The sequence below is a fragment of the Mytilus trossulus genome, chromosome 13 (genome assembly GCF_036588685.1).
Source record: "Mytilus trossulus isolate FHL-02 chromosome 13, PNRI_Mtr1.1.1.hap1, whole genome shotgun sequence".
Classification (NCBI taxonomy): domain Eukaryota; kingdom Metazoa; phylum Mollusca; class Bivalvia; order Mytilida; family Mytilidae; genus Mytilus; species Mytilus trossulus.
Window position 1 is genome coordinate 57,019,462 of NC_086385.1, and position 23,795 is coordinate 57,043,256.

Consider the following 23,795-nt stretch of genomic DNA (forward strand, 5'->3'; position numbering starts at 1 on the left):
GATAATATACATACCAGTTTTTTAGCATCAATTATGTTTTATCAAATTATATTATATATTTGATGCATTTGTTGATGAATATCTAAACCAAACTAAACCTTCTGTATATAAAGATAATAACGAAACAAGCTAAGATGATAATAAAGTAATTCAAAGGAGAGAACTATTTTCTACCAATTATATCCAGTAAGAAACTAGTTCAGATAATTCCATTGTTGCAATAGTGAAGCAGAACCAATGAAACATTGTCATTGTAAGCAATGCCTACCTCACTTCAAATAATATCAATGCTTTATTGAATCTGGATTTAAATATTAAAATAACTTTGATCCCATGGGCCTTTAGCTTTAAAAATCTTATAATCACAAGTTGAAAGTTATAATAAGATTCAACTTCTCATGAAAGGAATTTATTGGTGTATAAGTTGGATCAATTCACTCGCAAACAAATAAAAGTAGGAAAAGAAAAATGATGTGAAACCAATACAAAAGCATTGTTGTCAACCTTGCATCTTATTCAAATGGTAGAACAATTTATATCCATAGAACCCTTGTCCTAATCTGATAAAGAGGAAGTTTAAATGAATTCATGGTCAAAATGTCGAAGAAGCTAAGACTTAAATAGTTCATAAACATTAAATCAACATTTCTCTCAATAATGATAATAATTGTAAACCATGAACTTTGCCAGATGAAGTTTTTTATAACTGAAATATTTTTGCAAGTGAATAAATTGCATGCAGATGAAATAGTTGTAATTTCTGAAAATACAACCTTCAACACAGATAAACTGACTTTTAAACATTACATAGAAATTTCATTCTGATAATGAATCAATTTAAGCTTATGATTTTTATGACAGGTATATTACCGATGTAAACAACAAATGTTTTACTCTCAATATCCGTTTTATTATCTAGAAATTACAGAAACTATTTTCAATTATATTTTTATGTATATCAATCATTGGAAAATCGAGTTTATTGTACAATTAGACAATCTTACAAATTTCAAATATGAATGAAATGAATGGCATGCACATTACAAAAACACAACGTAACAATTAGAATTGGGTCAGGTTCGTGGACCATGATTTTTTTCCAACCTCCCTTTATGCTATAGTAGTTTCATGATGATAACCATTCATTTGTCTGCCTTTCATAGACTGTAAACGTTTTTCTTCTTCTATTTTTGTAATGAAATGAAATCAGTGTAGATATTCTGTATAATAACAACTCGTGGGTATTGATATAAATCATCAAGTTAGGTTTAATGAATGATTAACGAAAATAGACTTCAAATGAAATGTTAAAACCATTACACCGTTAGACGTTGATCATTATAATTGTACCTTCATATAACGGTTAATTTATCTATCAGAAACCCGGCTACACCATTGAAAGTATATGATGATGAAATGTTGTGTAATGATAAGGTTCTGTGTGTCCTTATCTTGACCTAATTGGTAATTATTGTTGTATATATGTATGAAATTATTTGTATATACCACAACACACTGACGTTATCATCATTATATCTAGTATATTATATACAAATGTGTTAACAAGCAATTTACCCTGCACGTGATACATGGTCATCAATAAATGCTACAACTATCAAGTATCATTCTGAATCTTTATGGTGTAATCCACCATCAACAGTGCGTTTGAGCTTTTGATTTTGCCATTTGATTAGGGACTTTCCTTATTCATCGTTTTTTTTGCGATTTTACGTATGTCTTTAAAAAATGACTTGAGACTAAAACGTAAAACTTGATCATTGTCAAAAAGATCAAATTTCATTCAATGTCTTTTAAATTATCGATTGTTGTTTGGTCAGCATTTGATGATAAAATTAAAGAAATTTTATTCCCCTTGTCATGGGATGGAGAAATACGTCTCCCATATATTAACCCTCAAAATCTGTATTTTTTACGCAAAGTACTAGTATAACACATTGCGTTGTTTTTCATACAAATTCCTACGAATGATGCATACTTTAACGTTTGTCACCCTGGCAATAGTTCTGATCTCGTTGTCACCAATAGGTTGTGGCCAAAGTTTCTGCCGCGTTGTCATCTACAACTGTGGTTAAAGTTCTGACCTAGGAGTATGTGAGGACAAGAACCACTAAATACCTGATGACTTCAGCTGTTTTATTTTTACCTAGATAAACAACAACGTCATAGAAAATGGCATTTCGCCTAACATGTGACTATTGTTTAGTAAGTCAAAGATAATGCCAACATGCCCATACATTTTCTATATTCACTTAATGTATTTATTAAGTCATATATTGAGGTATCTGTTTCATCATTGTGCTTGTTTGTTTGTTTGTTTGTTTACATATATATTAGTGTTTACACAACTTTTGCATCAAGTGGTTATTTCAATAATGATAACCGACCTGACTTGAACCTTGGATATGGAAATTTGTCATGCATGTTTTTTTTAGTTGTAATCGCAGTCCTGTATTTTTTTTTTTTTTTATTAAATTCTGCCTTACATTTTTATCCTGAATTTATTTGACATAAATTGTCATCTTGCCTTTTTTTCTTTATTAAGTAATTCATCTGCCTTCTTTACTCTTCGTCCTAACCTCACTCATAAAAAATCAAATGGTAGCTCCTTATAACACAAAGTTGACTGCTGTACACTAATTTTTGACATTTTTACCTATTTTGCCTGCTTGTGTTGCTCATACACTGCTTTCCATTTAGTGGTGTAACAGTACAATATAAAAACGAACAATACAAATCAGTTGAAAAAGGCAGAACTCATCAAATGGATACAAATATAATACATCTAACAAAAACACAGGTTGGACGTGGCCGGGAACTTGTACATCCAAACAACAAAAAAACACTTAGCATAAACATTTTATATTATAGTATTCACAGTTACTGACGGCTAGGTCAAAGCCCCTTACGTCATGCATCTTAAACTTAATGATCAGTTAGAACATATTAAACATCCATTGGATTTAATGCGAAGATCGTTGCAATGCAGTATCGACAGAATGTACATTTGTGTATTACAATGATATTAGGTTTGCTTATAATTTACTTGCACGTATTCTATTTACCAGATGCTGAATGTCTCAATATTAAACACTTATCTCTGGCGGACAGGTTTTTCATTTGATCGACTTTTTAAAGTTCACAGTATTTGTTCCTGTAGGAAATTTCAACTATTAAATACTATTTCATTATTGAAACAACATCTATGTATCATTTCTATGCAAAAAGGACCTTGACATGTTTCCAACCATTATACATCTAATTTCCAACAAGTGGTCATGTAATAGTATCTCATTAAGGGGCTATGAATACTACAAGTATAACTTAAGTGGATCGATAAGGCTATTAAAAAAGAATATTCCAAAGAAATTCTAAAATTTATCATAAAAAAATAAAATAGCATCTTCAATATAACACGCATAAAAATCAAGTTATAATTTATTATTACTGTACACATATGCATGTTGATGATTTTTTAATCAAAATTAAGTACAAACCAATTGCATTATCATATTCAGTAGGACTTTAACGGTTAATGGTACTATTTTTTCTGCAACATATGCACATTGTTACAATAAATGTCCTTTCACTGATGCTCAATGCCAAAATATTTGAAAATCACAAAGATTATTCAAAAGATGAATAATCCAAAAAGGTGCAAAAGGTATGACCAAAGACTTGCAAGGAATTGAAGCTGTGCATAGGGGAGATTATTCCTTAATCATAAATGATTGTTTACATTTTGTAACAGCAAAATTTAATAACAAAAAATAGTATTTGCATGCCAGTACCGATGTACTGGTTAGTGGGCTGGTGATACCCTCGGGGACTAACAGTAAACAGTATACAAGCAGAGGTATAGACCCAGTGGTAGATGGATAGAACAGTGTCTATCGATGAAACTAACTTTGCTGAATGAGAGTTTTCTTATAATTGTCATCCTTGACATATTGCAAAAAATATCTTTTAACACTTAGAAGTCAATGAGGATATTTTTGGCATACTTGAAACTTTCATTTATCAACAAGAACGATTGTGAATATTAAATACATTATATCAATAATATATCAAAATTACGAGCTATGTGATTTGTGGCCATGATATTCGACAATAAATTGTTGTTTTTCTTAAAAAAATATGCAAATTTACATCTCCTGTCAAAATTAACACTCAGAAAAATTCTAATTTTCCGTAGCATAACTTTGAATGACGTCATACAGCTACTATCTTGATGGTTCTAATGATTGATATGATAGCTATAATGAAAACCGACTTATTACTAAATCAACAGGGGGTATGCTCTTCTGAGCTATCGTGGTTAATGTGGCTTCGTCTTCAGATTATGAAGATAACCACATTTTGCTTTAATAGAAACGTTGGTATCAACTTTAATAACATACAACCGAGTATATCAATGCAATTTTTTATAAAGATATGTATGCAATGTCAAGAATGTTATTTTAAACAGCAGCATATCTTATTAACTGATTAATACCCACTGTCAAGTATGAAAGGTTTCTAAATGTCATCTTTGATGTTTCATCAATTTTTATTTTTATTGTTTGAAAGTATTACAATTTATATCTGTAGATGTTTGATTCATTTTCAGTTAGGCATATATCAGTTATAAGTTTAATGGGCAACAGTTAGGCATATATCAGATATAAGTTTAATGGGCAACATTTCTTAGAAAAACAGAGTGAATAAAGTGCGACTAATTTTCATTTTATTATGCATAATGAATAGTCAATATTTCATGGAGAGTAAAACCTAGGCATGGCACACTCAGTTTTCTACTATTTATAAATTGTAAATGTCTCCTTAGTATCATCCACATACTTAAGGTGGTAGACCTAGGTCAAGGGAAATAACTCTTTAAATCATCAGTACGTTTGTTACTGCTATTTTCATATATATGTTGTAAGCTTCTAGGATACATAGATTATTTTCAATCTGTTTCAGGTAAATGCATAAAATACATTAATAAAACTTGACTATTTCAAATGTATCACTGAATTAAATAGTTATCTCCCTGAACCAATGTCTACCCACTTAAATACATAAAGAAAGATGTATTTTTGTTTTATTTCTGATACTGACCTCATCTGCAAAAATATCAAGCGAGACCTCGTGGGAGAGTGGATGAAATATAAATTTGCATTATTCATTTTATGTCTAGAATGTATTAACTGTGTACTATGTGTTTTTGTGGAGAAATTGAAATAAATTAAAATAATAAGTAAACGTATGTTTACGGGTAAAACACATCCCTAACTAAAGGCCAATATCAAAAGCTCTTACACATGAAACAAATGGATTAAAAACTGTCAAATTTCTGACTTTGTACATTTATTATTTTATGTAGAAAATGGTGGATTAAACCTGGTTTTATAGCTAGCTAAACTTCTCACTTGTATAACAGTTGCATTACATTCCATTATATATATGCACGATCATGAATGCAGGTGCGTCCATTTCATTAATTATTTGACGCATATGTGAATGAATACGTAATATTGCTGAACTTATTTATGACGTTATGTCTAATATTTTTAATATCAGGTCATGTTGAAAATCAAACAAATATTAGCCAATAAGAGCCAATAAAAAATGTACAAATTGACGATAACTTTGTATATAAGTCTTACTTTTCTCTCCCTCTCGTATATTTTACATATAGAATTAAACATAAAGAGTCAAAATTCTTTTAACCACTAGTTTTACTGAATTTATCTTGCATGCCGACTTAAAAGGTTGTCGTAAACATGCATATACTGTGGATTTATTATTATTCGTTGGAAACCAATTTTCGTGGGTTTCGTGGATACAGGTGAACCACGAATTCAAAAATTCCACGAATAACATATTTTCAATAGGTTTTGTATACAAAGATTGGCAAAACCACGAAATCAAATATCCACGAATATGAAAGTTTTCAGCAATCCACGAAAATTGATACCGAAGAAAATAAATGAATCCACAGTATGGCAATATAACGGACAATGCAAATGCAGTGACTTCATCTATGCATATATTGATTGGTGATGCCCGTTGACAGTTGATTATGATTTTTATCAGTATTTCTAATTAATTAAATTTGCAATAGTTTTCAAATTGGTATGTGACATATTCTTATGAGAATCAATTTGCCGTATACTAAATCGTTAGACTGATAAATTTGCAATTATATGAATAGTGCTTTTATTGCTTTAACAATAGTCGTATCTGATCACGGTATATAGGAAAAGTTTGTTATAAAGGTTGTTCTTGCAGGAAACTATTCTCACTATCAATGCCTCTGGAGTTGAAGTCACAAAATTGTTCCTCAGTGCTTGAAGCACAAAAATCTTGCTCAAACATGAAATCCAGCATTTTGATTGTTTTTTTTAGGAGTACAAAAAACTGACTCGAAAATTTTATGACTTCAATGCCTCTAGTCTCGACCTGTTTAAAGTTAATGCCATTTCCCTTAAATTGTTTCTCCATTTCTACATTGAAAACGGATTGACGAGCTATATATATAACAATGTTGTCTATTTTCTGGAACACTAGCGAATATAATAATGAATCTATAAAGGCATGATTTTTTGTATCTTATGAACCAATTGTGTCTTCTTTGATTGAACTGAATAAAATCAAAGCCAAGATATGAGCACACATTTTAATTTGTTAAAATTATCATTCACTGGGCCTTTTTATAGTTTATATCAGGGTTCATTAGTATGGTAAGAGTATGACTTAACGTTATTTCCTATCTACACATTCGTTTATAACCACATATATATGTTCGGCATCGTGCTTTGGACTACTGGTCAATAAAAAAGTAGACGTGGAATGATTGCCAATGAAAAAACTCTCAACAAGAGACCAAAATGACACAGAAATTAAACAACTATAGATCACCGTGAGGTCTTCAACAACGAGCAAAGCCGATACCGCATAGCCAGCTATAAAAGGCCCCGAAATTCAAACGAGAAAACAAACGGACTAATTTATGTACAAAATTCAACGAAAAACTAGGTAGACTAGTGGTCGTTAACAACAAAGATTTTAGTGATAATGATTATCAGTGTCTACGGAAAACGACATCAATAGTATAGTTCATAGAGAAGAAACAACTATAATTAGATATAGGAATATATGGTATGAGTTTCAATGAGACAACTCTCCATACAAGTAACAACTTATTAAAGTAAACGATTGAAGGGCAACCACAGAACATCATATTCATGACTTAGGACAGATGCAAATCGACGAACAGCTATTGTACATGATTTGTATGCTCAGCTATACTGATCTTCATGCAATCCTGAATTGTTTGCAGCAGAACATAACTTTAATTTCTGTTAGAACACCGACTACTTCTTACATTTATTAGCTTGTCAACAATATCATCTCAATTATAAAAACATGTTCATTACATAAAAGTGGCCTAATGCCATTACCTCACTTCTCACGAAAACCAGTATCATATTTGAATGTTATTGCCTTGGTGCTCATGTCATTAATTAGAAAACACCATCTTAGTGGACAGGTGAAATTATCGGACATGTTTCTCAAACTTGATGCCCATTGATGATTGTGGACAAGTTTGTTTCCAATGAGCTCTATGTTTTAAAGGGGATACTTCTGTAAATGTTAACGGACGGCAGACGATAAAAAACCTAGGATGACAAAATAAGAAACCCGCCACATATCTACGATATAAGTAGAGTGAATGAGAATTGAACACCAAAAGAAGGTAAATTTGAAAATGGAGCAAAATTTAAAAAATGGTAAAAAAAGTAATTAAACATTTTAGGCCTCTAATGTAAAGAACCATGCGCATACGACTAGAAGTAGGACCGAAGCATATATTTAGATTGTTGTATTGACTTAAGCAAAACACAAGTCAGACCTTCGAAATAATTAAAGAGACCGAAATAAAAATTATTAAAAGTTTGCTATGTAAAACATTGATTATTTGTTCAAAATATAGATTAAAATATGGCTAAGGACGAAGAAGAGAACTACTAACCTTTGATAGGAAAAATAGAAATTATTTTAATTCTAAAGCGAAATATAACACACATCGGCAAGCAGGTTCCAACTCACAACATCAGTGTTGACATGCTAGCGAACAATGTAGATGAATTACGTAGACTACTCATTTATCCTATTCTTCTTCTTCGAGGGTAGACGCTAATTTTATTTGAATGGAAAAGGGACATGTAGCTACTAATGTTCTTAGATTAAGGGGAGATTTTGGTTTCGTGGCTACTTGATTTAATTGTTGAATCAAGCTATGAATACACAAAGAAAACGTGTTATTGGTGATAATTTAAGTTTCTATCATCATTTATTAGTATCCACGATCTATCCCAAAGTTACATCCTTCTTTTAACAAAGGATTTATAATATAATTACCATGGTCCTTTAAATTGCCTTCTGTTTATCAATATTAATCAGAAGAGCAATATCCTATTTGGCAATTGAATGAATAAATTTGTCGTCCAAACAAATGAACTATAAAAAATAAAAAAATATAGAACTACGTGGAAAATTCGAAACGGAGAGTCCGCAACCAAATGGCAAAATGAAAAGCTCAAACACCTCACGCAAATAGATATCAACTGTTATATTCCTGACCTGGCATATACATTTTCTTGTGTAGAAAATGGAAGATTAAACCTGGTTTTACAGCTAACTAAACCTCTCACTTGTACGACAGTCACATAAAATTTCATTATATTTACAACGATGTGTCAAAAAGCAAATTAACAAAGGAGAGAAAACTGTCGAAAATAGGGTAGAGGAGTCAACATTGTATTATAATTTTTACTCCTCCAAAACACACAAAAACGTTAACCAAACAAAACGATTAGAAGTCATTTCTGTACATTACACAGGTATTTGGTTTCATGTGTCAAATCAATAAATGTTATCACACAAAACGGTATCAAATATCAATTGTTTTGTATTTTCTTATTGATGGTTAAGTCCTTATATTAAGAAGACAAAAATTCTAAACTCATTTAAAGTACAAAATCCGTTACCTTTTTTCAGTTTCTAGTTTCAAATATATGCATTTTGAAATACGTATACCAAAGCAATATTGTGTAAAACTCTCCAAATGAAATCTTTTTTTAGCATTCTCTTAAAATTATCAGATCATGTACACTTAATAGTTTGTTTGATAAAAAAAAAAATGAGTTATCTATTAACATGCCTTTTTTCTCCTTTTTATATGAAGTTCTAGTCTCTTGTGATGGTCTATATGTGGTAGCTCCACGATATCAGATTCACTGTTCCCCATCCTAATGGTAGGTAACCTTTACATGTCAGAAATGGTTTCCAGCAATCTGGCCTTTTAATTTCTATAGAATCCTGAAAGCTATGTGGATTCTTTTTAATTAAATTTGCGAGTAAATGAATATTTGAATATTTAGTGCTTTTAAAACATTTCAAGTTGAAGCTGGTTAGGATTGTCCAGTAGTTGAAAGATTTAAACTTAAAAATTTGAATGAAAAGAAAAAAAAGTCAAATTAGTACACAATATATCAAACATTGAAGATTTACTATGTCTGAACTTACGTAACACCTTATCTCTTACTACTGTTCTAATGCGTTCCACCTTAATCTTTACCATTTATTAAGATTCATTTAAATTTCAACAAAAACGTCATACACTAATTATCCGAATACCAAATCATCAGTATGGCTTGATATAAAGTTCTTTGACTTGACAATAGTAATTCATGACAGTGACAGTTTTGAAAATAAATAAATCAAAAGTGAATGCACTTGTAATTTATTTGAAGTTTTAAATATAACTAAAGTATACCAACTCACGCCAAGGTCACGCGACATTTGTATTCAAAACGAGACCAAAATCCCCATGAAAACAATCTCTGAGAGAAAACATTACCTACCTTGTTTGCCCCAAAGTCTCGGTTAGATAGAAGCTTGTTATTTATGGATTTTTGACTGTGTTGTCAGTTTAGCTAGTTAGCTTACGGAATGTACATCACATTAGACGTTAACGTAATTCGCCAAGGACACACCAAGGACACATAATAATTAAATGCAAACACACTCGTCGTCTATGTATGAATTTAATGCTTTGCACATATGACACTGCGATCTGATGTGTAATTAGGCAATAATATGATAAGAAGGATTCCTATAGATTGAACAATAATTAGGACTCTTTCATCACATGGAAAACACATATCAATTACTAAATATATCACCATATAAACATGTACAGTACATTTTATAATAGTAAGATATAACATATGCTACTAATTTAAAAAAAAAATGCTTATTAAAACATGTGTCATAGAAATATATATGAAGAAATAATGAGCTTTTAAATAGCCATAACTCTATTTCAGTGTGAAGACCTTATATAACTCACTCAATTTGCATTAAAATCCTTCATTCATGATGAGAATTGTTATTTTCAATTTTTGCAAACTGTTATTTTAAGTGTACCTTTCAGATCGGTAGACCAGAAATATGTCATCAGATCAGTAGTTTGTGTTTCAGTACTGACATGATTTATAACTTTATTGTGCAATTACATTTTTACTCAAAATATACATTGATGATGTACAGTAGTTGTCGTTTATTTATGTAATATATACGTGTTTCTCGTTTCTCGTTTTGTTTATGTAATATATACGTGTTTCTCGTTTCTCGTTTTGTTTATGTAATATATACGTGTTTCTCGTTTCTCGTTTTGTTTATATAGATTAGACCGTTTGTTTTCATGTTTGAATGGTTTTACACTAGTCATTTTGGAGCCCTTTATAGCTTGTTGTTCGGTGTGAGCCAAGGCTCCGTGTTGAAGGCCGTACTTTAACCTATAATGGTTTCCTTTTTAAATTGTTATTTGGATGGAGAGTTGTCTCATTGGCACTCACACCACATCTTCCTATTATCTATTGAGAAATGTTCGTATTCCGTAAAATAAGTTTTACCCTAACTGCCTTTTGGTTATAGGTGGCACGGTAGTGTTTCCTGGCCCATAAGGGATAATGATAGCCTTTTTAGAATTTTCCCCTCTTTCTAACACTGCCAAAAAATCTACATTCACAGTTATCTGAAGAACTTTCATTTTACTATTCAGAAAAGAATTTGAATATGTATCATGACCGTTGACTTTTTTTGCTATTTTTAAAAACTTAAGGCCACTAGTACCTTTAGGTGTTTTATGGTGCAGTGAATACAAAATTTAAAAAAATTAAAAAAAAATCATTTTCATCTGTTTGTAAAATTATTTCATATTTTTCTACACCTGATTCATCACTTAGTTTAGGAAAATATGTTCAGTTGATACTGTATATTTTGTCCAATCACATTGTTTAGATACATTTACCTAAGTAGGGTACACAAAAGAGCAACCTAAATTATGGAAAGCAAATACTACCGTGCCACCTATATACCTTTTCATGGCCAATTAAATCATTTTAATCCCAGTAGATGTAATAAGTTTATATGACAAAGAGTGCTTTGATTCTAATATAATTTTGGCTTTCGTTTTTGGAGTTTGAGCTTGCTTACCTTATGAAGGTACATCCATAAAAGTGAATCGAAAAACTAATTTTTTAAGTGTTATTTCAATTCTAACTTTAATATAGAAACTATGCTCTACTTTTACACTATATAAAACACTCACGAGATTTAGAGAGTATTACTAGGGTTTTATGTTGAATATAATTATTATGGTATAATGGCTTTTTACTTTTAGCGATGCTTTTTAAGATCAAACAGATATATAACTACCACCATAAAATTCTGCATTTGTGTTTACTTTTAATTCTATTGATGGAGTAAAAATATGAAAGCACAAAAAACACTGAACTCCGAGGAAAATTAAAAACGGACAGCTTAACTTCTCACAGTCGCGACAATTTCCATTATATTAAAAACGATGTCAACACTCTTAATAGGTGAACTGTCACAAATAGCGAATTCCTACACGGTTTCACAGATTGAATTGTTGTATATAAAAGGTTAATTTGGAAAGACGATAGATGCAAACAGCCATAGGTTTAAAAAAAGGTTGCTAACATGCCAAAATAATTACGTCATTTGGTCTCATTTAAATTGCTTGAAGGAGAAAGAATTTTTTTTTTTTTTTTTATTTATAATTCATAAAACAAACCAGTCTTTTATTTAGGTATACTTAAAAGAGGGACGAAAGATACCAAAGAAACAGTCAAACTCATAAATCTAAAACAAACTGACAACACCACGGCTAAAAATAAAAAAGACAAACAGACAAACAATAGTACACATGACACAACATAAAAAACCCTAGAATAAACAACACGAACCCCACCAAAAACTAGGGGTGATCTCAGGTGCTCCGGAAGGGTAAGCAGATCCTGTTCTACATGTGGCACCCGTCGTGTTGCTTATGTGATATCCAATCTGGTAAATAGTCTAACGTTCGTTTCGTATTCATAAGGCCACATCAGTGACGAAAAACTAAAACTAATTGGGAATTCTATAAATTGCTGTAATTCATGATTGATTATAAGCTGCGGTTTATTTATTAACTTGTCCTCTTTTCGTCATATAGATATAAAGTGACAATGGATTTTGGCGGTTTATAGGCGTCCAAGGTGGTGCACATTATCAGTGTCTATGAATTAATCTCTTCGTTTGACGTAATCATTTGCTGATGGATGAGAGGAATAAACTCATTAGTGCAAAACATTAAATCATAAAGTATAATGGCGTCAAAGAAAATTGAAAAGTCTCCAAATTTATAAAGTACTGAACATACATATTACGTAATAATGATCTTAACTGAAATTTATGAATATGAAGGGAACTATTTTAATAAGAGTGGAACTTTCTAATGAGATAAACATAGAATGATATGTTAAAAAACAATGCGTGAAACAAATACATGGTAAATTGAGAGAGAGAGAGAGAGAGAGAGAGAGAGAGAGAGAGAGAGAGACAGAGAGACAGATTCTTGAGATCTTAACAACATTTTTTAAATATTTGGGTACATTTTGAACTTTGTGAAAGTTAACAGATTCGGTTTTATTTCAATCCATAATCTAGTCGAAAAGTACTAGCGGGAATAAGAAAAAGCGGTATAACTTTAAAACAAATGGAATAATTTCCCAGGCTTATTCAATCGTTAAAATAACTTTTCGATGTGAAAGAGTGTCTTTTGAAGTGAAAGAGGGTCTTCAGAAATACTGTTCACGCTCGTAGTGGTATTAACCATATGTGGATTTCCCCCTGGAATTAGTAATATTAAAACTTTTGATTTTTCAACAATGTATACCCCAATTCCCAATGTTAAACTTACAAATAGTCTTAAAAAAACAATCCAGAATGATTTTCAACATAAAAATGGTAGCATACGCTACAGATTTATTACTTTGGGATACCATACGGCATATGTTGATAATAGTGAAAAAAAAGGTAAAACATGATACACAAAAAAAAGATGTGATCAGTGTGATGAATCGATGTTCCGTCAGACACTTGTCAGAACAAGTAGATCTAATCAGCCAAGTCATTTAATTTAACATTCAGATATAAGGATGGTGTTTTTTTCCATTTACAGTCAAAACTGTTCTGATTGGGATCCATTTATCACAGAACTAGAAATTAGAGAAACAACAGATACGAATTCCTCGGCATAATGTTAGACTAACACCTCAAATTAGACATACACGGTCATTTCTGTACCTTATATACCTATATGGAGTTATTTTCTTTCAGAACGTCAGGTCATTCTTTTTCAGAATCAACCCGGACGATACCATGTTTAAATGATATATGCTCCAAGGCATAAAATAATGACCTGTGTAAGGTCATTATTTTCATTGATAAACATATAATCTATTACCTCAAAACTTAATTCGTCTAATAGTTTTTTGTTGCCGATTTGGAAATTTATTTTTTAAAGTTCAATCGATGATAGGTGTAAAAGAAACCGTCATTGTAGTCCCGCATTTTAATTTTAGAAACAAATAACGTGAAGTTTTGTTGATTTATCGCTAGAATAAAGAAACATTATCATATATGTCAGATGAATTTTAATGTAAACTTTCATAAAATAAATCCCGATTTAACATATTCATGGTAAGATTTTGAAAATCTTATTGAGACAAACTGAATAGCTTGATTGATTTTTGGTTGCTTGCTTAATGTCCAGTGGCAAATATTTCATTCATGTTCAGAAGGATACACACTGAATAATGTGACCTACAAGTATTTATATTCGTCTTCGTGTCAGTTCTAATTTTTTTTAAATTCATGTATACCTATTACTCTATCAAATGATCAACTAATAAGATAATCTTATATTTTATCGAATAACATTAACGTAACTCACGAAAGGGTTGGGTGCGGAGGGTATATAATTATATCCTGATTATCATTTAATAAAATGTATTGCTATTCAAAAGACCATCTTTCTGAATTTTTCATTCGATTCAAGTAAAATTGTTAAAAAAAACCCCACTTTTCCGCGATAGAAATAACATAACAAGTAGAAAAAAAACATACCCCCTCCCCCTTTTCCATAAGCTAAGTGGTACAATAAATAACTTACAATGTGTCTTGTATTTGTGATACACCGTTATCGGATGGTTGCAATATATTTGTGTCTTAATACTTCATGCAGTTACAGTAATATTTTTATTGTGTATGGATAACAATTTTTAAAAGGTTTATATCTAAACTAATTAGTGAGTTTTATTTCACATTTTAAATGAGACGCAGGGCGTATTAAAACCTGAACGCATTAGTAAGGAATATTCCACTTTAGTGTTGTCGTTAAAGTAGGATACTAAATTTTACAAATCTTTATAAAATTAATATTTTTTGACGGTATATAAGTCAGATAATGCATACTTTAAGGTTTTTCTTGTCGTAGAACACACCTCGGGAAGTCAGGATTGTTCAAAGAAAGACCTCCCTCCGGTCGGTCTTTCATTTGATCAATCCTGACACCCCTCGGTGTGTTCTTCGACTAGAAAAACCTTAAAATATGCATTATCTATAACAGATTCTATGACAAACAAGACGATTTTAATTTTGAAATTATCAATTTTCTCCACCTTAGTAGCAATATACCAAATGCATCAGCATATGGGATATACATCTGCCTCATACTTTGTAATAAGGTACCAGTGACTGAGCAGAAAGTTGATGGAGCAGCGGTATGTCAAGACTCTCCCTTTTTAAAACAAGTTCTTGTAAGGTACAAATAACTTGTTGATATATAGTCCGAATCAACTTCAAAGATAATACACGATGGTCTTGAAGTATAGCTTCTGGGAACTGGCGTTATTTATTATCTTAATAGCGTGTTATAGTATTCTTTTATATGTATTTATAAATATAACTTTTACTGTTTAGTCTGTGTTGATGCTATTCATTTGACGTGACTCTGTACTTATACATCTCGTGTATTGTGTTATCGATCTTTGGTATTCTTTTCTTTCATTTATACGTATAAGCTTTGTCTATATGCCTTTTTGTGTTTCTTTGGTACATATGACGTGACTTTGTACTGATTTATCCCGTCATTGTATTATTGTGCTATAGTAGTTGTTTGTAATTTTGCTAGTGTGCTTTGTCTATATGCTGTTTTAGGCTTCTTTTGTATATATTTGACTGTTGTTTTAGTAATTAGGATTATTACACAATGTTGACTGTTGTACCCCTATTTTTGATATTTTTTCCTATGATGTCTGTTTATTTTGATCACTCGTCGTTGTCAATATCATTTTATTTGATACGACTTTTTTACAAGTGAGAGGTTCAGCTTACTATAAACCCAGGTTTAATCCACCATTTTATTAATAAGAAAATACCTGTACCAATCAACGAATATGACAGTTGTTGTCAATTCGTTTGATGTGTTAGAGCTTTTGATTCAGCCAATTAACATGGGACCATCCGTTTTGAACTTTCCTCGGAGTTCAGTATTTTTGTGATATGACTTTTTTCACTTTTCTTTTTTTTTTATACTTCTTAGTTGGTATCAAATCAACATACTAATAGTAGAAAGGGTAAATCAATAACGAAGCATAAAATAAAAACAAATCCTAAAGTTTGAGTTAAATTTGGCTAAGACCATCTGTTCCTGGGTTAGAGTGGCAAAACCTAGGTTTTTAAATAATTTTTAAATTATCGTTATTAAAACATCGATTAATTATGACAGTGGATGGTTAAGACTTCTGCCATGTCTGTTTAACCTACGCGTAAGCATAATTTGATTGAGGTTCGTACAATCTGTAGTATCCAGCCATTTTTATGATAACACTAGCTGTTTTGCCAAATTTTTTTTTTTAAAGGGTTTCATTATAATTTCTCTTCATTTGTTGATGATTTTCCCAAATTGTACAAGTAAAAAAACTAATTGATCAGAGTTTCAATATAAAATTGAAAGTTGTGTGGCATGACGGCCAATGCGACAACTCTCAACAAGAGACCAAATGACACAGAACTTAACAACGTTACGGCCTTCAACAATCAGCAAAACCAATAACACAAAGTCAGTTATAAAAGGCCCCGAAATGGCAATGTAAAACTATTTAAATAAGAAAACTGACGACCTTATTCGTGTACAAAAAAGGACGGAAAAACAAGTATGTAACACATAAACAAACGACAACCACTGAATTACGGGCTTCTGACTTGGGACAGGCACAGACATGGAGAATGTGGCAGGGTTAAACATGTAAGCGGGAAATATAGGTTGTGATGTATAAATACATGCTTAATATTCTCTTGAGGAAAATCAGTCAAGCTAAATATATATGTGGCTTTACCATGATAAGAGGGGAAAAGATAGCAGAGGGTCAGTAAAACTTGTAGATCGAAAACAAACTGACAACGCCAAGGCTTAAAATGAAAAAGACAAACAGACAAATAATAAAACACAAGACACAACATAGCATAACCTCAAGTTTCTAAACATTCCAAAGAAACAACAAACGAAAAATAATAATGGTGCTTTGAAACATCCCAAGATAAATGTGTATTTCGCAGACATGTATGACATATGAGTTTGAATTAAACTTTGTCATCTTTCGCCTCTCTTTTAAAAAAAACATGTTATGATTAATAACAAATGGTTTAAGAACGTCTTTATAACGAAAGTCTGTTTCAATTTTGTAAGATTAATTGTTGTCTATCTACATGATATCAGACTTACAAGAATACCGGAGAAAATCATAAACGGTAATATCAAAAGCTCAAACACATCATATATATCTTTAAAAATTTCTTTTATTGATCTAAAGTATTATCAGATGAACTAAAGCTTAGCACTACATGCAAAAGATATAGTATTCTATTTCAGTATTATCTTTTTTAATCTAGATTTGTAAAGATAAGAAAGCGCACCAGTTTTTTGTAATTCCCCAGTATATTATGTAAACAAGAGAAAAGTCAAATTTCACAATCAGATAAATGTCTACAGAAACAGAGTATGGGACAAAGAAGTTTAACACATCTTTTGAAATGTTCATGCTTATTTCTTTTTTCAATGGGCAAGTAGAACAGATGACTAACGCCCTGGTAAAACAGTCAATTGAAAAATATCATTGTAATATCGGAGGTTTATCAACATTAACTTTAGTGTTGGTAATAGGATATTATAAACATAGTAAATGTAGATAAACAACCTATAGTGCCTACAATTTGCAAAGGAGTTAACGTCCACCGGTTACGACGATGCTGTAATTGTACATGTTAAGATCATATACTGTACATAAAATTGAAAATGGAGATGGGGAATGAGAGAACAACCCGACCAATGATAAAAGGCCATCAATGGGTCTTCATCACAGTGAGAAAATCCTGCACCCGTGGACGTGCTTCATTTGGCCCCTTTTCAAAATGTGTACTAGTTCATTGAAAATGACGTCACACTAAACTCCAAAACAAATAAATGAACTAAAATTAACAATCAGACAAGACTAGATGCACTCGACTTGAGATATGCGCAAAAATGTAGCGGGGTAAAACAAAACATGTTTTGTGAGATCTAATCACTCGGAGTCTCCCCTATAAATCTAGTCAATGTATAAAAATAACACACAACTATACGCACAGTAAATCAGTTTATAAAAGTCAAAGTCCGATGTCAGAAAAGGTGAAACTTATACGAAAGCAAAATGTTGGATCTGATAACTCCTGATGCCTTTGATGATCGTTTTCTTTTTCTTCTTTGGAAATAGAAAACAATATAAAATATATTTAAAGTAGTTTTCGTTTTTTTTTTAATTTACCTTCACCAGAAACTTCCAAAACCCCCAAAAATTTAAGCCAAATATATACAATACTTTATAATAAAAAAAGATGAACAGAATTAAAAAATATCAACAACAAAAATTTTTTGTCTCATGGGAAAAAAACTGATTTATGAAATCAAGACTTAGGTATTTTACAACTAAACGTTTGATTAAAGTTATGCATGATATCCATTGTTTATTTGTAATGTTTATATATTCAATTTGAAAAAGAAATTGTCAATGTAATACATCAACAAGAATGTGTCCCAAGTACAGGGATGCCCAATCCGCACTATCATTTTCTATGTTCAGTAGACCGTGAAAATGGGATAAAATCTCTTATTTGGCATTAAAATTAGAAAGATCATATCATAGGGAATATGTCTACTAAGTTTGAAGTTGATCATACTTCAACTTCATCAAAAATTTCCTCGACCAAAAACTTTAACATGAAATGGGACAGACGGAGGAACGAACGAACGAACGGACGAACAAACGGACTAATGGACGCACAGACCAGAAAACATAATGCCAATAAATGGGGCATAAAAAAGGGTAAATTAAATTGTAAGCTAACTGAATTTCCTGCAATGCAATTGAAATCAAATGAACTAATGTTATAGTAACTGGTCTTATCTCTATTGCGATAAGGTAAACATCAAGAGGTTCAATGCCGTCTAAATAAAGCAGTGTTGAAACTAACTATAATAGTAACTAGTTGAATTCATGGATATAAAGTACATAATGGTGGCCCCGTTGCCGGCAATGCTATTTTTAGCAATTATCTCATTAAAAGGCGTTTTCATTAAACTAATTATGGAAAATATGTTGTTGTCTAATAGAAGCTCGATATCTATTTGTGATTTTACCGCACTCAAATATATATGGTCCCATGGCTTTTCTTGGTGAATTTTTTTTTTTTTTCACGATACCTGACGATTTCGCAGAAAATTTTCCCTAATTTTGAGCAACATAAATAAATTATTTTCGGTATTTCATACTATACATTTAAGGACAAATTTGTGCTTGCATGAAACTTCATTCATAATGCTTTCCAGAAGAAAAATATATAAAAGATATAACAACCAATCACAGAGAGCCATCTATTTTTATCTCTATGTCATGTTCCCTTCATAAAATGGCTGCGCCCATGTAATTTTATTTGGTACATTGTAACCTCATATGACTGTCGTACGTCGGTATCTTTTCCCTGGATTACCTCCTTTGAGTAAAGTGTGTTAAATCATGTGAGTACACTAGCACTGACTACTTTTGAGTATTAAATATATGTGTGAAACACTTCACAAAACGATTATTGCTAGTTCAATATATGAAGTGTGTTGGTCTCGCTAAATTGGTCCTCCTTGGCAACTAGATATAAAACAAGAACTATCTTTTTAAAAAAGTTCTCCGACGTATTTGAATTTGAGTATATGTTTAAAACTATTATTTCGATAACCTTCAGAAGCACACTGACTCAATGATGCAGGACCTCTTTAATTAAATCTCCATCTGAATTTTACTACAAGAAATTCTGTACTAAGTATGGTTATATTAAGGTTATAATATATATAAGAATATTGTGATGACACCTACACATTTTATTTGTAAAAAAAATCCAGTGCAAATAACAAGAAGAATTACCAACAAAAGAACGTTACAAATTGTTTTGTGAATATTCCGATTACATTTAAATAAGTGATTTACCATATAAATAACGTTTTCTCTGTTTGTGTTCAGTATTCTTGGTCCTCGTCTGTTTACATTCACCAAAACCCCGCGGAAATCGCACATGCGTAGGTGCGTTTTAAAAGTCATGTACGTTCGTACAACAAGGTTTACATTAAAAAATTGTATAATTGTCCCGAATAAACAGCTGCCATGGATGCACTGAGCTCTTGGAGAAACAATTATTTTAAAAATATAAATCTTTGTTAGATCTAGTTCAAATATTTACAGTTTTTAACTTGCTTTCCATCACGATATAATTAACGAGGCGTTTTTTTCAAACACAACCAAATCACCCACCATGACAGCATTTTGTCCAACCACATAAAGGATTTTCGAGCATGCGTGTTCTGTTGCCATAGTTAAGCGTCCCTAAGTTCAAAGGGCACAAACCGAAACTATACCGACTACGTCGGAAAAACAGAAATTCCTTAGATCGCTGACGCCCTCAAAAGACTTCTTAAGTATCGTCTAATCAATAAATTAAAATACAGATATATCTCATTTTAGATTGATATGAAATCATATTACTTAGGTACTGACATGATTTATGACATTGTTTTAGGAAAATGCCTGTACCAAGTCAGGAATATGACAGTTGTTATCCATTCGTTTGATGTGTTTGAGCTTTTGATTTTGTCTTTTGATTAGGGACTTTCCGTTTTGATTTTTATTCGGCGTTCGGTATTTGTGTAATTTTACTCTTTATACATATCATTCTCCTTTGTTTAGAAATGACGAAAAATAGCTATGGTTCTGTCTCCCTCTAGAAAAGTTATCATTATAAGATTTTGCTATTCTTGTGGTCACCTCGTGAAATTAAGTATTCAAACACCTTTGGCTTTAGTTTGGTTTGAGTGTTCACGACAGAAAATAAATTTAAAAAAAAAACGCCGCTGACGCAGCAAAATTTCAAATAATAATTTAAATTGTAATCTTTTAATTTCATGAAATGAATAGAAAATGAACACAGCATGGACATAAACAGTATTTTTTTTCCATGCATACATTCTTTTTTCAGAGTTAAATGATAAGAAAGTACTGACAATATGAAGATTGACATACAGGTAAGAAGTTTAGCTAGCTATAAAACAAAGTTTAATCAACCCTTTTCACCATAAGGAAATACATGAACCAAGTCAAGAATATGCCATTTCTTTTTCACTCGTTTGATGTGCTTAAGCTTTTGATTTTGCTATTGATAGAGGGTTTTCCGTTTTGAGTTTTTATTGGAAGTCGGTAGTTTTGCCATTGCACTTATGTTTGATATACAGGAAATATATGCGTTCACTTCACTGCCGGGTATTGGAGAATAATTCTTAGAGATAAGTATCACAACATGCATCTTCATTTATAATAACCAAGATTTTATAATAGACACGCGATCATGCAGCATGTTATATTCTAAATATGCTTTCTCTGAAATGAAGTCAGTTAATTCATTATCAAGACACTATCATAGACCTACCACCATCAATTAATTGTTGAAACAGACACTCCAACGAGCTGCCATCAGCAAGTAATTATCAAAACAATATAGTGCAAACAACGTTCAATTGTATAAACTTAGTGGAATACATTCGGAAGGAGAGAAGCGGTTCAACCGAGAATTGCCTATTTAAATAAAGGCAACAGTAGTATACTGCTGTTCAAAACTGATAAACCCATGGACAAAAAACAAAATCGGGGTAACAAACTAGAACCGAGGGAAACGCATTAAATATAAAAGGAGAACAACGACATAACACTAAAATGTACCACACACAGAAAATGCCAGGAGAATAACAAATATAGCACCAATAAGACAAAACTTGTATCTTTAATAGTTAGTTTAAAGCAAAGGTAGAGACAAAAGTTACTAAATAAGTTAAGAAAAATCATTTCGTTATACTGATACATATACATCAGATTTCAAAACCACCACAATGGTTTTAAACGATATTAGTCAATTCGGTAATGCTCTTGTAAACATTACTTTGTGAACTCTAAATCAAGGCAGAAAGTATCGAAATGTGTTTTTTCAATATACTCATCAATTCACGGAGGAACACACTCGGTAATCCGCAAAAGGATAAATGAACTTTCCATTATGGTATATCCATTATGAGTATGAGCGTACCCGAACATAAAAGTCTGTTGAGAACATAAAACGGTAATGGTATGGTAATGGTTTGGTAATGACTAGACTTATATCTTTAAGATTTCAACACTCTTCTGACATTTTTCCCATATTGCTAAGGTTAATGTACCCCCCCCCCCCCCCCATTATCCACCCTTCATAGATTGTCATACTTTATCAATGATCTAAGACTTAAAGAAAACTACAATGTGTTTTAATTATAGCACCACTGGTGGTTTTTATGTACACAATACCCGCTGTAACGTTTCAAACTCTAAACAAAAATGCTTGTCAATAGTGCATTTTATATCGTTTATATATATTTGTTTATCAGTGTTTTATATATTGGTTTGGTTTTTTTTTTGGTTTTTTTAATTTGTTGTACTAATTCGCTATTTTGTGTGGAGGTTGTTAAATAAAGGCAAAAGTAGAATTCCGCTGTTCGAAATTCATAAATCGATTGAGAAAAAATCCGGGTTACAAACTAAATCTGAGGGGAAAAACATCAAATCTAAGAGAACTACGACACAACAGAAACAGAAAATGCTCTATCTGCTTGTACTTTCGACGTTTATTCAGGTTCAGGAGACAGTGTGAATAAATTGTAAACACTATGGGGTTTACAAAAATGTCCTCATAATTAGTTTCAACAAGTAATTTTCTTTGTAAACATGCTGATTATCAGATAAAAATTTACCTTCAAAAATCATTTTTAACTTACTTTTATTGGATGCCGTCGATTTTTTGATGATCTCCTTCTATGTTGTTTTGGGTATGTCCCACCTCTTGATGTGACGTCACTAACGCTAACACTACGATTCTTACTTCCGGTAAAAACTTCTGTACACCGTCTGCTATTTTCACTATCATTGTTATATCCAGTACTTTTATTGTTCATAAAGCTGTAAGCAATACTTGTCATCTTAAAAACAAAACCTTCACCAAAGGTTAACATAATACGTAACAACCTCTTGAAAATCCCAAGAGATGCATTTCCGTTCTCTTCATCAATCCGTAATTTCAGAAAACATTTCATCAAAATAGTACCGATTCAGATCCGTGTTTCTTAAAATTCAAAAATGAAGGATTTTTAACGATTTATATTTTATGCATTCTTTGAAGTCAGGATTTTATTGAAGAAAACGTGCATCAATATAAGTTTTCCTCCACTTACACTAGCAACAACATATGTACATAATAAAAACTACGTTATGCATTTCATCCCTTCATATTGCATGAATCTTTGGCAATCAAACATCAATCAAAGCGGAAATTATAAATTCAAAACAAGCAGCTACTCTCTTGTGAATAAGTACAATGCTTCGCTTTGTTCTTTAGACAAACATACTCCTATGTGGAAAATAGCGCTATTCAACAAAAACACAATTAAACTATAAAACTAATGGCCACTGTTTTAATTTTTATCTGAATTTTTGTTTTCTATGAAAAGAATCATAACAAAATGAAAAGCTATTTTCACATTTGTATAATAATAATAAATCGGTAATAACGTTCCAATATGTGGTTATTTGAATCTTTACAAATCCCGCGAGATGATAGATAAATCTGACAACTGGAAAAGTCGGCAGTAAATATGATCAGTGCCGATTACGAACAATTTGATAAATTATTATATATATCCAAGTCTCCATACATCAGTATGA

The 23,795-nt window shown here is 31.4% G+C and overlaps 1 protein-coding gene across 4 annotated transcripts in view; it reads right to left on the reverse strand.

Moving 5' to 3' along the window:
- The window catches only part of LOC134694761 (cys-loop ligand-gated ion channel-like), a 40,932-nt gene extending 17,556 nt beyond the window's left edge, over positions 1-23,376 (reverse strand). Inside the window, exons 1-2 of one of the 4 annotated variants that reach the window (XM_063555812.1) lie at positions 9,930-10,065; positions 9,227-9,391 (exon numbers count right to left, since the gene is read on the reverse strand). In XM_063555812.1, the coding sequence (XP_063411882.1) occupies positions 9,227-9,313 (87 nt within the window). In that variant the 5' untranslated portion in view covers positions 9,314-9,391; positions 9,930-10,065. Of the gene's footprint in view, positions 1-9,226; positions 9,392-9,849; positions 9,871-9,929; positions 10,066-22,852 lie in introns of those variants that run through there. The other 3 variants (XM_063555814.1, XM_063555813.1, XM_063555811.1) reach the window with 3 other exon arrangements.
- Between the last annotated feature and the right edge of the window lie 419 nt (positions 23,377-23,795).